Here is a 16,999-nt window from a genome sequence, read left to right as displayed (position 1 = left end):
GCAGTTAACTTCGCAGGCCAAATGTGTTTTGGATGTGAACTGTGCCACATAGACTCCTGTTTGGACACGTGTCTCCATCTGTGAGCTGGCCTCAAAGTGGGGCCTGACTAGAGGAAGTGGATGGAGCGGCGGTGGTGTGTGTGTGTGTGTGTGTGTGTGTGTGTGTGTGTGTGTGTGTGTGTGTGCGCGTGCGTGTGCGCGCACGCATGTGTTTAGGTTGCTTAGCTGAGTCCCACTTCTGGTCTCTCTCTCCTGCTTTCTGACTGTGGACCCAAGGTGACCAGCCCCTGCAACACTCCTGCCTCCATGCCTTCTGCTCCATCATGGACTGTGTGCCCTCAAACTGTGAGCTCCCAAATACCTTAGTCCTTGAGTTGCCTGTCAGGTGCCAGACCACAGTAACAAGGAAAAAGTGGTCAGTATGTTGTGCCCAGCTTCCTCTCTGGTCGGGTGGGACACTCCTGAGACTGTCTGATTGTTGCGTGCATTAGAAGCGTTCTTTTCCCTGGGGAACTGGAGCTTTGCTTTTCTCTTCCTTTGTTCTACTGAGATTTCTTGGCTGACTGGTTGTCCCTGGGGCTGAAAGAGAAGGGGTGTACAAATCAAAGCCACCTCTGGTGACATCATCACCCAGTGTTTGACAAAGCATGGTGTCATCGGTGCCAGCACATGTGTTCTTGACTCCCAGGGAACAAGCACCTCACTCTGCAGACTGTCCCTCAGGGATTCAGTCCCTCTCTGCCAGAGGCTTTCTTTCTGTTTGAGTTTCAATCCCTAAATTCACCACATGAGTCAAGACACTTTGATTGTCCTGAGAGGTGCAGGCAAGGCACCAATTGGCAAGTGCTCATTCTTAGCCAGTGTGAGCTAGACAGAGCTTCTGCCTTCTAAAATCTATGAAAGATCTACAGCAAATATCCTATTAAATGGGACGCTGGGAAGCCTGAGCGGGTGGATGGGGAACTGTGTTATCACTGGCTCTCTGGCACCATCCTAGAAGTCCTAGCTCACTGTACTCTTCAGGGATGTGGGGAAAGGGAGAGAATTATAAAGTATCTTTTGTCCAGGTTACATATACATAGGAAATAAAAAGACAATCAACAATCAAAAAAATTTAAAAATCAATATGTGAATTTAACTGGGATTAGTTGTTGACTTGACAAGGTCTGTATAAAATTGGTTGAATCCCTCCACCTTTAGGGGTTACTGGAGATTGAGCCCAGCCACGGCTTTGCACATGCTGGGTAAGTGCTCCGCCTCTGATCTATAGCCCTAGCTGTAAGTGTGTTTCTTCATGATAATAACATTTAGAAAAGTATAAGGTTTTTTTAAAAAGTGTACTTTTTAATATTTATTTATTGTTTTTCTTTTTTTCCTTTCTTTCTCTTTTTTTTTTTTCTTGAGACAAGGCTTCTCTGTGTAGCCTTGGCTGTCCTGGACTCGCTTTGTAGACCAGGCTGGCCTCGAACTCACAGTGATCCACCTGCCTCTGCCTCCCAAGTGCTGGGATTAAAGGCATGAGCCACCACAGCCTGGCTTAAGTAAAGGGTTTTTAAAAAGATTTAAACATTTCAATTATATATGTGTGGGGATATGTGCAGGTGCCTAAGGAGGAAGTCAGCTACCCTGGAGCTATGTGACCGGAGGTTGTTAGCTGCATAATGTGCGTGCTGAGAAGTGAACTGCAGAGAAGCACACATTCTTAATTGCTGGGCTGTCTCTCCAGCCTCTCAAAATGATGTTTAATGTGGTTTATAATCACATTTTAAAAAGCCAAATCCCTAGGAGTTTTTCTAAGGAGAAATAGAAGGTGCTCAAGCATAAAAGACTATTAAAATTGTATGGAGGCCAGGGGTGATGGCACACGCCCGTAATCGCTGAGCTTAGGAGATGGAGGCAGGAGGATCATAAATTTCTGAATAGTCATGGATACCTGGTAAATTCAAAGCTAGTCTAAATTACATAGGAAGACTCTGCCCCCCCCCCCAAACTGCCAGGTGTGGTGATCTCAGCGTGCAGGAGGCAGAGGCAGATGGATCTCTGAGTTCCAGGCCAGCTTGGTCAATATAGAGAGTTCAAGGCCAGCCAGGTCTACATAGTGAAACCCTGTCTCAAGGAAAAGAAAGAAGGAAGGAAGGAAGGAAAAAGAGGGAGTGAGAAAGGAGGGAGGAGGAGATAAAGGAGAAAGTATCGTAGGGTCTCTATTGCTGTGATGAAACACCATGACCAAAAAGCAAGTTGGAGAGAAAAGGGTTTATTTGGCTCACACTTCCACACTGCTGCATCTCAGAACAGGAACTCCAACTGGGCACAATCCTGGAGGCAGGAGCTGATGCAGAGGCCATGGCTGGGCACGACTTACTGGCTTGCTTCCTCTGGCTTTCTTTCTCTTTCTTTCTTTCTTTCTTTCTTTCTTTCTTTCTTTCTTTCTTTTGTTTTTCAACACAGGGTCTCTCTGTGTTAGCCTTGGCTGTTCTGGACTCCCTTTATAGACCAGGCTGGCCTCGAACTCACAAAGATCCACCTGCCTCTGCCTCCCAGTGCTGGGATTAAAGGCGAGCGCCACCATGCCCGCCTGGCTCAGCCTGCTTTCTTATGGACCCCAGGAGCACTGGGGACCAGACCCCATTGATCACTAATTGAAAAAAAAATGCTTTATAGAGAGTTCTCATGGAGTCATTTTCTCAGCTGAGGCACCTTCCTTTTTAGCTTGTGTCAAGTTGACACAAAACTGGCCAGTACAGAAAGAAAGAAATAAAAAGAGGGCGAATGGGAGGAGAAGGAAAGATGGATGTAAAGTCTTACTGTGAGATGCTAGAGAAGATCCAAGAATCCATGTTCATGCATCGGGAGATTCAGTGTTAGGAAGATGAGATGTCACCTCTCAAATACAGTGTATTTTATGTAATTAAGTCAGAGACTCTAAACGTTATATGTTAGAAATGCTAAGTGCAAGGGTACCTAGGGTAATCCGGAGGAAGAACAGAGCTTAAGACGTGTAGCGCCAGACACCATCTCTTTGCACAGGTCTACAACAACTAAGTCTCATATTGGTGTAAAGATAGATGCATCGACCGTGGATAGGATGGGACGCAGAACACATATTCAGATATAATAATTGCCATCCCAAACAGTGCTGAGGCAGCCGGGTGTCCATGTGACAAAAGGTAACTGTGAGACCCTCCTTTCTTCGCTCTGCTCTCAGAGGCGGCTGTGGACCTACGTATGAAACTATAGGGAGCCGGACTTCAGGTAGAGAGCAGGGGTAGGTGAAGCCAACCCCTGAAGCCGGGTGACCTGAGTGGGATCCCTGGGACCCACGTGGTGAAAGGAGAGAGCCGACCCCCCCCCCCAAAGTTGTCCTCTGACCCTCCTTACAGGTGCCACACACACAACTATAAAAAATACAGCAAAGGGACAGGACTCTTCCCCTCTTTCCCACGGCAGGGAGCCTCCCACCTCAGCCCCCTCTTGGTGATGGAGTCCACAGTGTGTGTGTGGCTGGTCACCGACAGCCGTGTTGCTTCTTTTCCAGGGAAGTTTGGCACAGGGATCCAGTCCTACTTCTCCTTCCTACGGTTCCTGGTGGTGCTGAACCTGGTGATCTTCCTGATCATCTTCATGCTGGTTTTGCTCCCGATCTTCCTCACCAAGTACAAGATCACCAACAGCACTTTCGTGCTTATCCCATTCAAAGATATGGGTGAGTGGAAGGCGCTGGCCCAGCTGCCGCGCTTCCTTTCCTGCGCGCCTCGGTCTTAGTCTTGGGCGGCCCTGTGCCAGCCGGGGTGGGTGGACTTGATGCTGCAGAAACAAATGATCCCATCATCCTCGGTGCCAGTAGCTGTGAACATTTAACTTCTCCACTAATAGTCCGGATCCATCGTGGGCTGGGATATCTTCACTGAGGAGCCCAAACTGCAGGGGCACCATGGTGGTCAGTGTGACAACAGGCAGGGCCCGTGGCGAATGTGCGCGGGGTTCCTGCCACTTCTGGGTGAACACTTCTCTTCCACGTTTCATCGGCCAGATGAGGACGCCCAGCCCCTCTCGGGCTCATGAGGGAATTGTGGGCGGAGCAGTGCAGGGTGGGCAAACCTAATAGGGTCTACCCCTCACCCAACATGACTTCATTTTAATTAAGATCGTTATCTGTGAAAAGAACATGCTTCACGCTAATAGCAGTTCCACGGTGATTGTTGTGCCAGACGCTACGGGAAGCGCTGGACTGGGCTTTTGTAGTCTCAACAAAAACTCAGGCCGTCTGGCGATCCTCTTAGCCCAGATGGGGATGGTTTTTTCTTGTTTCACAGACATCCACTGCAAACCTCTGATCCCAGGCTCAGTGGGAGCCAGCTCCGCCCAGGTCTTCTGAAGGTCCTTCGATCCCCCCATTGTCTCCTGTCACATAACTCCTTACGCAGGAGAGCGCGGAGAGCCACTCAGGGGCCCCACGCATTCCTCCTCGCCTTTCTTCCCATCTGACGTCCCTCAAAATTCAGGTGACCTGGCACTTTAGACTTACTGTGACACCTGTCTTCTGCTCCACACGTTCTCTCCCGTTTTCTCATGTATTCATCTGCCTTTTTAAGAGGTGTATTTCCTGCTCCTGTGTGAAAATTGACATTAGGTTTCTGGGCCAGATGTGCTGGTCAGTTAACCTTCCTGGGCCTCAGTTTCTTTCTCTGTGGAGCTGGGGTGACCATTTACCCTTATGATTATTCCACCCTTAAAACGGTACTTTATTCAGCTGGGCTTGGTGGCGCATGCCTTTAATCCCAGCACTCCGGAGGCAGAGGCAGGTGGATCACTGTGAGTTTGAGGCCAGCCTGGTCTACAAAGTGAGTCTAGGACAGCCAAGGCTACACAGAGAGACCCTGTCTCGAAAGAAAGAAAGAAAGAATGAAAGAAAGAAAGAAAGAAAGAAACCCCAGTACTTTATTGAACACTAAGCTCATTTAGAGAACAATCAATATTGGGGTGCCCGGACGCCTCAGCTTTGGGCCCAGCCCTACAGTGGGCAGCTCAGAACTGCCTGTAATTCCAGCTGAAGGGGCTACGATACCCTGTTCTGGCCTCTGTGGGCACATGCATACATGTATCCCCCCATATACAGAATCAAAAATAAAATAAATATTAGTATAACAATATTAAACAGTAACTGCACTTGGTGGCGCATATCTTAGAATCTCACTGCTCAGGTTGCTGAGGAAGAAGGATGCTAAGTTGGGGTCTAATCTCAACTAGGTAGTGAGATCTTGTCTTTAGAAAGTGAGACAAGGGGGCTGGAGAGGTGGCTCAGAGGTTGAGCGCACTGTCTGCTCTTCCAAAGGTCCTGAGTTCAATTCCCAGCAACCACATGGTGGCTCACAACTATCTATAATGGGATCTGGTGTCCTTCTCTGGTGTGCAGGCACACATGCAGGTAGAGCATTGTATACATAATAAATAAATAAATCTTTTTTTTTTAAGTGAAATGAGGGGCTGGAGAGGTGGCCCAGCAATTCGGAGCATGTACTGGTTTTGCAGAGGATACAGGTTTGGGCCACGGCACCCACATCAGGCAGCCCACAACTGCCTATAACTTCTATTTCCAGGGATGCGACGCCCTCTCTTGCTCTCTGTGGGCACCTGCATGATCATGATGCACGTACACACGTTCATATAAGTAAATAAATAATAAATGCAGAGTGAAACAGTAAACACTCACTAAACACACAAAAATAAGAGGTATCCCTAAATTGTTCAGTAAGGGAACATGCTAAAGGAAAGTAAAGGGACAGTAAAGGAAATGCCAAAAATGGAAGTCAGAGGGAAGGGGATGTGTCAGACACAGGAAATGACAGAGCATGTACCAACAGATGTGTTGGACATGTAGCCACTGCTTGTGTTTATAGGTTGGTTACTGACGTAAGAAGCTGTTTGTGACACACGTCCTTGTCTTTGTTCTTGCAGATATTCAGTGCACACTGTATCCAATCAGTAGCTCTGGGCTCATTTACTTCTACAGCTACATCATAGACCTGCTGTCTGGCACGGTGAGTGTTTGACTCAATCCCCTGTGGACCCGCCTCACCCCGACAGCTGGGTGATTTAGACTTCAGTGCCCTGGACAGGGCTCTGTGGTGCGCGCCTGTGATCTTACAGGATTGCCAGGCCAGCCTAGGCCTCGAGCGTGGTGAGGCCTTGTCTCAAAACAATAACAAAACCCAGAAGACATTGTCCTGTTTCAAAGACCAGTGAGAGCCAAATGCCAGTGTTGACAGTGAGCAGCGGAAACAGGGTTTGCAGTGAGCTCATCAGCAAGTCCTGTGCTAGCCTACCAACCTCCCACTAGAGTTCAGGAAATACTGCCTACTGCCTTTCCTGGCCTCTGATACCTTTGTACTGGCCTGAATTATAATGCCATGCAGTTGGCCCCTCTGACCTGAAAACCCAAAGCCAGACTAGAGAGTGTTTGACATTGATTGGCGTCCACTCAACTGGTAAAGTCTGTGGGAGAATTCTAAATTCTGAAAGGTCTGAAATCTCAGACGCTTCTGGTCCGAAGCATTTTGGAGAGAACACACCAGCTTACAGATTAAACCATCTTTGTGGAAGTTGTTAGCATTAAAATGCCATGTCATAGAACTTGCTGCTTTTCTGAATAAGTAGATAAAAAGCCTGAAATTTGTCCATTGTGTTTAATACGGGGTGTGTGTGTGTGTGTGTGTGTGTGTGTGTGTGTGTGTGTGTGTGTTGGGATGGTGCTTTTACATTTCCAAAGTCAATATTTTCTAAAAAACAACTCAGAAATGGTTAGATGCACAGTCAAACACCAGACATGTAAAATGAGAAAATGGAAGTTCTGCAAACGAGAGCAGCTCAGTGGCTTGCCCAAAGTCATTGTTGCTGAAAGGAAAACTTGACTTATTATGGGGTGCACACCTTTGATGCTAGTGCAGGGAGGCAGAGGCAGGTGGATTTCTGTGAGTTCTAGGCCAGCCTGGTCCCCAGTCAGGCCTACATAGTGGCACACTGTCTCATTTAAAAAAAAAAAGTCTTGGGGCTGGGCAGTGGTGGCACTCAGGAGGCAGAGGCAGGCAGATCACTGAGAGTTCGACAAAGTGAGTCTAGGACAGCCAGGGCCCCTTCCTCTTCTCTTTGGTTTTTCAAGACAGGAGCTCAAGAAATAACCCCCCTTTATGTTGCACCCCACAAATGACATGTGTTGGAGTGTTTTACAGGACAGTTAGTGGTACCTGATCATAGCTGTGTAATGCAGGAAGCATGCTTCAGCAGCCATGTCCAAAAGAACTTTCTACAGCGTTCTAGAGAGCAGCCTGGTCTGTTGTGCACAGCACAAGAGCTCTCGAGATGTATCTGTTTTATTTTATTCTGTTGTTGTCACTTTACACTGAAACAGGCCCAACAAGAAGATAGAGGGCCAGAGATGAGGCGGCAAACTTGACTTCTGAAAACAGGCTCCTTCTGAAGTCAGGGAACTTATTTTCTAGGCTTTGGTGCTTTGGCCCTGTGATGTTCCTTCCTTGCCAGGGAAAGGTTGGTGAGAGCTGAAATCAACCTCGGGCCACATGGAAAAGGGTCTGAAGAGTTGGATGGACTTTCATGGTGTTTGTGCCCAGCCTTTGAGAGGGAGTCTTCTCTTTCTACATTTGCTCCTGTTTAAACATTTCTTACTCAGGTAGCATCGGAATGCATGGTTGTCATGATAAGTTAGGACTTTGTTTATTAGCTGTTTATTTTTAAATAGAATCTTGCTGTGTGGCTCAGACTGACATTAAGCTGGCCAGCATTTCTGTATGTTTGTCTCTCATGCTTAGAGCCTTGATCCAGTTTAGGCTGATGTTATATGCAATTTGGTTCTCTGTGTGATTGTTCAGAACTTGTTTTTCCCCTACTAAAAATCCACTGGCTAGAGATGTAATGGTTCTTGGTTCTGTTTTTCTGGTATGTGTGTCTGGTTTTGTTGTTGTCGTTGTTATTTGTTTTGGCTTAGACATGGTCTCACTGTGTAGACCAGGCTGGCCCTGAGCTCATAGAAGTCCTTCTGTCTGTTTTCCTGAGAGCTGGGATTAAAGGTGTGGCCACCACACGCAGCTTCTGTGCCTGTTTTATGCCTACACTGGATGAACTTGCTTTTGCTTTGCAGTAAGACCTGGAAGCCAGACGTGGTCTTCCAACTTTATTCTTCTTCCTCAGGATTGCTTTGGCCACTGACTCCCTTGCAGCTACACCTAAACTTTAAGACTAGCCTGTTGTTTCCGATGAGGCTAGCTTGGGTTCTGACTGGGGCCGTGCTGGTTCTGTAGACCCATTTGGGGAGTACTGAGGTGGAAGTGCTTTCCATTGGTTCTGTTGTTCTTGTTATTTTGAGATAATGTCTCATGTGTCCCAGGCTGGCGTCAAACTAGCTGTGTGTCTCAAAGGATCACTTTGAACTTCTGATCCACTTGCTTCTACCACAGGTGTGCATCCCCATCCATGACCTTGTGCGTACCTGGCTGACACTCTTCCCGCTGAGCACATCCCCAGCCCATGTTTATTTCCAATGTGGTTGATAGTTTTTAGAATATACTATTTATACTTATGTTAATCTTACTCTTAATAATTCTTTTTGAGTCTATGGCCCAGGCTTTTTTCATTTCATTAAGTACGAGTCACCAATTACTTAAAAAAAAAGTATTTAACTTTTTGTTATGTGTGTATGGCTGTGTCTGTGTAGGAGGCAGTTTCCTTGGAGACCAGAGAGGGCATCAGGGCTCGAGAGCTGGAGTTACAGGAGGCCGAGAGCCTCCTACAGAGTGTGCATCTCTCCAGCGCTTACCAGTTATTTCTAATGCTCTGGTTTTAGCAGAACCTCACTCCCCAAGCACTAACTGAGCATCCTACATACCTTGAGTCTCATTCTGGTGTGGAGAGATTCTGGGATGAATGAGGGTGCTTCAGTATGGGTTCTTCAAGGCAGGGGTGCCCCCTTTGGTTGCCCACCCGAGCCTGACCTCAGGATGAATGAGGGCGCTTCAGTGTGGGTTCCTCGAGGCAGGTGCCCCCTTTGGTTGCCCACCTGAGCCTGACCCACCTGATTCATTGTTCTTGCTTTGTCCAGGGTTTCTTGGAGGAGACCAGCCTCTTTTACGGACACTACACCATCGACGGTGTAAAATTCCAGAACTTCACGTATGATCTGCCCCTGGCCTACTTGGTGAGCACGATCGCTTACCTGGCCCTGAGCCTCCTCTGGATAGTGAAAAGGCAAGTGTGTCTTCCTTCCCCTTCTCTCTGATTGCCGTTTGTGTCAGTGACGTTCCTGCTGCTGTGACCAATGCCTGGCAGGAACAGTCCAAGGGAGGAAAGATTTATTTGGCCCCACAGTCACTGGGAATTTCAGTCCCTCACAGAGGGCACGGCATGGTGGTCCGAGCATGAGGCAGAGCTTGTTCATGTGGTGGTGGGTCAGAAGGCAGAGAACGCTCTGTAACCAAGAGTCTGGCCCTGTGACGAGCCCTCTGCAAGCTAGTCCCACCTCCCAAAGGTTCCATACCCTTCCTAAATTTTCCCACCCACATGAGCCGATGGGGGCGTCTCAGATCAATGCTGGTCTCGATGACTGGAGTCTCTTACTGTCCTGCAGATTCTGGAAGCCAGGGCCTGAAAGATGGACAGAGCTTTGGGCTTTTGGGGGGAGAAGGGATCGAATGTGCTGCAGCCAAGACTTGGAGGAAGCAGAAGTCAGGAGGTGGCGGCCGGAGCAGCAGCGGCCTGCAGTTCAGTGTGCTAAAGGTCTCTTCCAGATCTCTCTTCATGACCGGCTTCATTCTGGCTGGGGAATGTTGTAGTAACTAGGTCTCTGTTGGCTTGCAAATGGCACAAAGTCAGCTCTGGTTAATTGGACGTTGGGGAGTCGAGTGCACAGAGAGCCAAGGAAAGGGAGAGACTATTCTGAGAAGAACACAGCCATAGCTTAGGAACATATAAAAAAGCAGGGCGCCCCCCCACCCCGCGGCTCTGTAGTTCCCTGGGGTCACAGGCGCAGGAATCCTATGAAGGTGTTGTTGGCTCTCTCCACTTGGACACCTAATTTTGAGCCTTCCATTGTGATCAGGGCCAGGACACTGTGTTGAGCCTCTGTTGGTGTCTCTCCAGCCTCTGGTAGTTTTGATGTGAAATTCCTTCTAAAGGCTCGAGTGTTGAAAGCTTGGTCCCCAGATGGTGGTGCTGATCCGAGGTGAATGCATCCTGAGGATGCTAATCTCATCAATGGAGTAATGCACCAATGAGCTCACAGATAAAGGGTTCTCAGGAACTGGGCCCTGTTGGAGGAAGAGGTGTCAGACTTGTCTCTATCCCATCCCTCTCCCCCTCTCTGCTTCCTGGACACCTTGAGGTACTTCCCTCTTCCACTCTCTGCTTCTTCCACCATGCCCAGCTGCTCTAAGGCCTTCCCCATCATCTCTGGCCCAGCAGTGGGACCAGCCAACCGTGGATAGAAATGCCCAGAACAGTGAGGCAAACAAACCTTTCCTGCTTTAAGCTGTCTATCTCGGGTATTTTCTGCAGTGTGAAAAGTCTGTCTTACAAGTCACAGGGTACCAAGGCCTTTCTCTGGTGGCTTAGTAAGGGAGCAACTCCCAAGAAGGGGCTCCCTAAAAGGTATTCTGAATACTGTTCATAACTGTCTCAATAAACAATAGCCAGAACGCAATAGAAGCTGTGTTTGTGAACACCACAGAGGCTACTGAAAAAGCTCTGGGCCATGCATAATGTGTACCAGTACACACCTATTAACTACTCAAGAGGCTGAGGCAGGAGAATCACAAGTTTGAGAACAACCTGGGCACCTTAATAAATGGTTCAAAATAAAGTTTTATAAGGGGAAGGGAGCTGGGAGCATGGCTCAGAGATTGGCCTGGCCTGGGAGAGGTTTTGGGTTCAATTTGCAGTGTTTGCAATAAATAATAAAATAGTGAGGTAAAATAAATAAATACAAAAAAATTACTTTTGAAAAAATAAATGACTGCATGGGGAGGCTGAAGAGACTGTTCTGTGATTATGTGCACTGGCTGCTCTTCCAGAGGACCAGGGTGGATCTGAGTCCTGTCACCCACGTGGTGGCTCACAACCATCTACAACTCTTAAATCTAGGTGATCTGAACAGGCCTCCTCAGCTACCAGGTGTACACATGGCACACAAGACATATATGCAGGCAAAACACCCGTAGATATAAGATAAATACATCTTTTTAAAAAGAGGTTGCTGAATGGATAAAAGACAGTGATTTTCATCAGTGAAATACCTACTCAGTCACCATCTGGATTTAGAGCAAACTTGACCGTGTCACAATGGGCCAGCAATGGAGCCGTGTCCAATGCTGTAGAACTTAAATGAGACCAATTCGCAGGCCTATATTTTGCTGCTATTCTCAGAGTGGTGCTTGTGTTTTGGTGTCAGGTCTGTGGAAGGATTCAAAGTCAACCTGATTCGGAGCGAGGAACACTTCCAGAGTTACTGTAACAAGATCTTTGCTGGCTGGGACTTCTGCATTACCAATCGCAACATGGCTGAGCTGAAGCACAGCAGCTTGCGGTATGAGCTCCGAGTGAGTGCTTCTGGGTCACCCTGGGGAGGGACCTCACTGGCCAGGCTGGATCCGGGAAGGCTGTTGGTAGCTTACGTACCATCATAGGGCCCAGTCTGTCTTCTTTGCAGTTCTTAAGAGCTCTTTATAGCAAACAGCTTATTGGGTTGATCGCTTTTAACCCAAACATGGGTGCTAGTAACCTGGGACTGGGAAGGGAGGTAGGACACATGGGGGGCTAAAACAGATGGTGACTTACCTTTACCTCTACTCTCTTACTAAGTATCCTACCTGGTTATACTGTCATAAACACTGTTTGCACTAGAAGCAGGAAGAGACTACTGTGATAATAATGGGTTAAAGAGAAGTTGAAAAGTAACAGGAAAACTTTTACATTAGTAGAGAAAGAGAAATGAATAGCATGCCAGTCAGAACTGTCAGGAAAGGGTTGAGGTGGGAGTCTAAGGCTTAATGAAGGAAGGGTGGGTGGGGTTGTTTCTATTTACTGTTAATATTACACTAAATATGAGTGGATCAAATTCTCCTGTTAAAAGCAGAAACTCCCAGGCTGAATTAAAAACAAACAGACAAACAAACAAACATAGTAGGACAAACCTATAATCTTAGCTACTTGAAAGGTGGGGGCAGAAGAGCTAAAATTTGAGGCTGTGCTAAGCAACTTAGTAAGACTATCAAAAACAAAAACTTTTTTTTTAACAGCTGGAGATGTAGTTGATGGTAGAGTGCTGCCCTCGCATACGCAAGGCCCTGGGTTCAATCCTCAGAACTTCAGATAAATATGACAAATAAATAACCAAAATAAAATAATAATGGTACCCACTCATATCCCATTTAAAGACACGCTGCATTATCTGTGTGTGAACACACGCACATTGCTTTATAAATGCTGATTCAGCTTACACATGTATTATAAAGCCAAATGCAGTCTTGAGTAGAGGTTCCACCTTGCCATAAGCCGGTGGTTCTCAACCTATGGGTGACCCCTTTGAGGGTCTATTGACCTTTTCACAGGGGTCACCTAAGACCATCAGAAAATATAGATATTTGCATTAAAACTCATAAAAGTAGCAAAATTACAGTCATGAAGTAGCAATGAAAAAAATTTTATGGTTGGGGGTCATCACAACATGAGGAACTGTTTTTGGTTTTGGTTTTTGTTTTAAGATGTATTTATTATGTATACGGTTCTCTGCCTGGTACACCTGCAGGCCAGAAGAGGGCACCAGATCTCATTACAGATGGTTGTGAGCCACCATGTGGTTGCTGGGAATTGATCTCAGGACCTCTGGAAGAACAGACCATGCTTTTAACCACTGAGCCATCTCTCCAGCCCATGAGGAACTATATGAAAGGGCCACAGCATTAGGAAGGTTGAGAACCACTGCCGTAAGTCTTAGACATAAAAGCTGGCTAGGCTTAGCTGGGGAAGGCATCTTGGACAATGTCAGTGTTGAAGAGAAGTCTGTAGGATATGTTCCAGATCCCCCTCCCACTGCTCAGACACATTCTTGTGGGTCCTCAGGCAGATCTGGAGGAAGAGAGAATACGACAGAAAATTGCAGAAAGGACCTCGGAGGAAACCTTACGCATTTACTCTTTGCGGCTGTTTTTGAACTGCATTGTGCTGGCTGTGCTAGCAGCATGCTTTTATGCAATCTACCTAGCAACTACCTTCTCACAAGAACACATGAAAAAAGTAAGTGCAGCAACGGGAGTCGGGTGATCTCTCCCTCTGGCGTGGCAGCGTGCTGGGTGGAAGGTGCTACCATCAGTTCTCTGTTCAGGCGGGGAGGGAAGTTTGGTTGATCTGGGACCTGAAAATCAGGTCATCAGTTTCCACTTGGAAGTCGTCTAAAACTCTGCCCGGGAATACAGCTTCCCGCCTGAAGAGTTTGTGGTGTTCAGATCTGAGCCAGGCTGCCTGTGGTTTTTCTCTGAGTCTTCTAGCTAATATCCAGGGCCTCAGTTTGTCCAGAGAATCAGTGGTTTGTTTTTTTTTTTGCCGGATGGTGGTGGCACATGCCTTTAATCCCAGCTTGGGGAGGCAGAGACAGGCGATGCTGTGAATCCAAACCCAGCCTGGTCTACAAAGTGAGTCCAGGACAGCCAGGGCTACACAGAGAAACTCTGTCTCGGAAATATATATATATATATAATTTCTTACATCTCGTGTATGTATGTGGGGGGCAGGGGCTGGTGTACATGAGTGCAGCTATCTCTGGAGATAAGATGGTATCAGATTCCCTGAAGTTAGAGATTTAGGTGGCTGTGGGTTATGGAAACCAGGTCCACTGCAAGAGCAGTGCACACTCTTAAACCCTGAGCCCTCTCTCCAGCCCCAAGCAGTGTTTTTAAAAATCTGTGTTGTCTAGTTAGAGGGTGTCGTCTTCAGCCTCCCTGGACCCTGCTACTAGGAGTCTCAGCTAGAGTCCCCCTCATGTCCTCCCAGAGGTCTATTCTGGCTCAGGTCACCAGCTTGTCACAGAGATGGCCCCATGCACAGTTTCTGTTTTCTCTGCAGATTCTCTGGCCTCCTCCCCCACTCTCCCAGGTCTAATCTTTACCCTTATTTCTCTCCATGTTCCCTCTCCTACCTTGTTCCCTCTCTTCAACTGCAACCTCTGTCTGTTCTATTTCCCATCGTGAGGGAGGTTTAAGCATCCTCCCTTGGGTCCTCCTTGTTACTTATCTTCTTTGGGTCTGTGCATTGTAATATGCTTATCCTATAATAAATGGCTGAAATCTACTTATAAGTCAGTATATACCATGTATGTCTTTCTGGGTCTGGATTACCTCACTCAGGATGATCTTTTCTAGTTCCATCCATTTGCCTGAAAATTTCATGGTTTCCTTGTTTTGAAAGGCTGAGTAGTATTGCATTGTGTAAATGTACCACAGTTTCTTTATCCATTCTTTGGTTGAGGGACATCTAGGTTGTTTCCAGATTCTGGCTATTATGAATAAAGCTGCTATGAATATTGTTGAACAAATGTCCTTATTGTATGGTGAAGCATCTTTTGGGTGTATTCCCAGGAGTGGTATAGCTGGGTCTTGAGGTAGAGCTATTCTCAATTTTCTGAGAAAGCACCAGATTGATTTCCAAAGTGTTTGTACAAGTTTGTACTCCCACCAGCAATGAAGGAGTGTTCTCCTTTCTCTACATCCTCACCAGCATGTAGTCACTTGAGGTTTTTATTGTAGCCATTCTAATAGGTGACAGGTATAAGATAGAATCTCAGAGTCATTGATTTGCATTTCCCTGATGGCTAAGGACGTTGAGTATTTCTTTAAATGCTTTTTGACCATTCAAGATTCCTCTATCTTCGTGCCTCCTTTTAAACACCAACCCACCCACAAAAACTTTGATCCAAAACTTACCCTGCCTACAAGATGTGCAGGGATAAAGATAGAGCAGAGATTAGGGAATGTCCATCAATGTCTGGTCCAACCCAAGACCCTCCCCGTGGCGGAGAGCCAACCCCTGACTCTATTAATGATACTCTGCTATGCTTGCAGACAGGAGCCTATCAGAGTTGTCCTCTTAGAGGCTCTACCCAGCAGTGGTTTGTAACAGATGCTCAGACTCACAAGATGCTCAGACTCACAAGATGCTCAGACTCACAAGATGCTCAGACTCACAGCCAAACATTGGGTGAAGCATAGGGAGTCTAGTGGGAAAGTGCCGGGGGGGGGGGGGGGAGAGGATAAAAGGGATAAAAGGACCTAGAGGTGACAAGAGCTCCACAAGACCAACAGAGCTAACTAACCAGGGCACAGAGGGGCCTGTCGAGTTTGAGGCACCAACCAAGGACCATGCATGGACTGGACCTAAGCCCTTTACACAGATGTAGCCAATGGGCAGCTCAGGCTTCATGTAGGTGTTGCCTGATATTTGATCACTTCCACCTAATGGGACTGCCTTGCCAGGCCACAGGGGAAAAGGACAGGCTAATTGCTGATGCGACTTGATGAGCTGGGACTGGGGGAGGGGGCTCCCCTTTTCTGAGGAATAGGCGAGGGAGGAGGAGGAGGGAGGGCGGCTATGACCAGGATGTAAACTAAATAAATTAGTTAATTTTTATAAAAGAAAAAAAAAACTATGTTGGAAGCTGAGAGTTACTGTACATACCTGGAATTCCAGCACTTAGGAGGCTCAGACAGAATTTCATAGTAAGTCTTTTTTAGATATATAAAATCAAAGTCTAAGCCGGGCAGTGGTGGTAAATGCCTTTAATCCCAGCACTCGGGAGGCAGAGGCAGTTGGATCTCTGAGTTCAAGGCCAGCCTGGTCTACAGATTGAGTTCCAGGACAGCCAGGACTGTACAGAGAAATTTTGTCTTGAAAAATAAAAACAAACAAACAAACAAAAAACAAGCAAAAAGTCTAAATTGGTCTAGTGGCTGCCAATCACTAGGCCTTAGATACCCAAATACCATAAATACCATTCAACTTGTGGCTTTGGCATCAATTCATAGGCCATAGCTGTCTTCTGTATGATACAAGATGGTTCACTGCAGTATTCCCATCCTGGCCAAAGGGACAGTGCTGGGGCTGGGGCAGGCTGGTCTCTTCGAGGATAAGATGTGCAGTTTGATTTAAAACTTCTGTTCCTACGGCCTCAGCTAGAATTTAGTTACAGCTTTACCTGGCTTCAAAGAAGGCTAAGAAACTTGCTTTTCATCTTGGCTAGCTATCTCTATGGCTAAGTGAGGCATAGAGTGGCTATATTACAAGTCAGTCATTACAGCATCCTTAAAAGTGCATTGAATTGGCTATTTATACAGCATGCGTGGAATTTTGTATACTGCACTAAGATGTCCAGTAGCGCTCATTCTTCCAGCACGGCACTGGGTCTCTCTCTGCACATGTGCCTGTAAGGGAGAGTCTAAGCCAAGACATCTAAAGCTAGTGTTTCACAGCCACACCGGATGAGAAATACGCTTTGTCTGTTTGCCCAACATGCATAGTTGAGTTCTCTTCAGCTCAAGTCATCAGTGTCACCATCCCACTTACGCTGACCAGCACATTCTGTTATCTTTCCAGGAAATTAACAAGATGGTTTTTGGAGAGAACCTCCTAATACTGTACCTCCCATCCATTGTGATCACACTGGCCAATTTCATTACCCCAATCATCTTTGCCAAGATCATCCACTATGAGGATTACTCGCCGGGCTTTGAGATCCGCCTGACAATTCTTAGGTAATGCCTAACTGCATGCACGCTGGGTAGACCATTGCTTGCTCATGGCAGACATTGCTAATAGACTGTGGCATGTTTTCCTGCTGTGCTTTGATGAGCCCCGTGAATAAATCGTCATTTGTATATGCATTGAAGGGCCTTAGGCTTCAGAGTCTCCTGTCAGTGTTATACCTTAAATTCTGTATAACGCATGGGAT

General features: G+C 46.9%; 1 protein-coding gene across 2 annotated transcripts in view; it reads left to right on the top strand.

Annotated features, from left to right (window-relative positions):
• TMC7 (transmembrane channel like 7) overlaps positions 1 to 16,999 on the top strand; it is a 53,410-nt gene that overhangs the window by 21,795 nt on the left and 14,616 nt on the right. Inside the window, exons 4-9 of one of the 2 annotated variants that reach the window (XM_084771686.1) lie at positions 3,536 to 3,703; positions 5,956 to 6,038; positions 9,110 to 9,255; positions 11,453 to 11,600; positions 13,123 to 13,296; positions 16,645 to 16,802. In XM_084771686.1, the coding sequence (XP_084627812.1) occupies positions 3,536 to 3,703; positions 5,956 to 6,038; positions 9,110 to 9,255; positions 11,453 to 11,600; positions 13,123 to 13,296; positions 16,645 to 16,802 (877 nt within the window). The remainder of the gene's footprint in view (positions 1 to 3,535; positions 3,704 to 5,955; positions 6,039 to 9,109; positions 9,256 to 11,452; positions 11,601 to 13,122; positions 13,297 to 16,644; positions 16,803 to 16,999) is intronic. The other variant, XM_084771687.1, reaches the window with a different exon arrangement.

This window comes from Acomys minous (assembly GCF_964271855.1).
Source record: "Acomys minous genome assembly, chromosome: 2".
In the NCBI taxonomy this organism is placed as follows: Eukaryota; Metazoa; Chordata; class Mammalia; order Rodentia; family Muridae; genus Acomys; species Acomys minous.
Note: the sequence above shows the minus strand (reverse complement) of the source record. Positions and strands in the feature narration are given on the sequence as shown.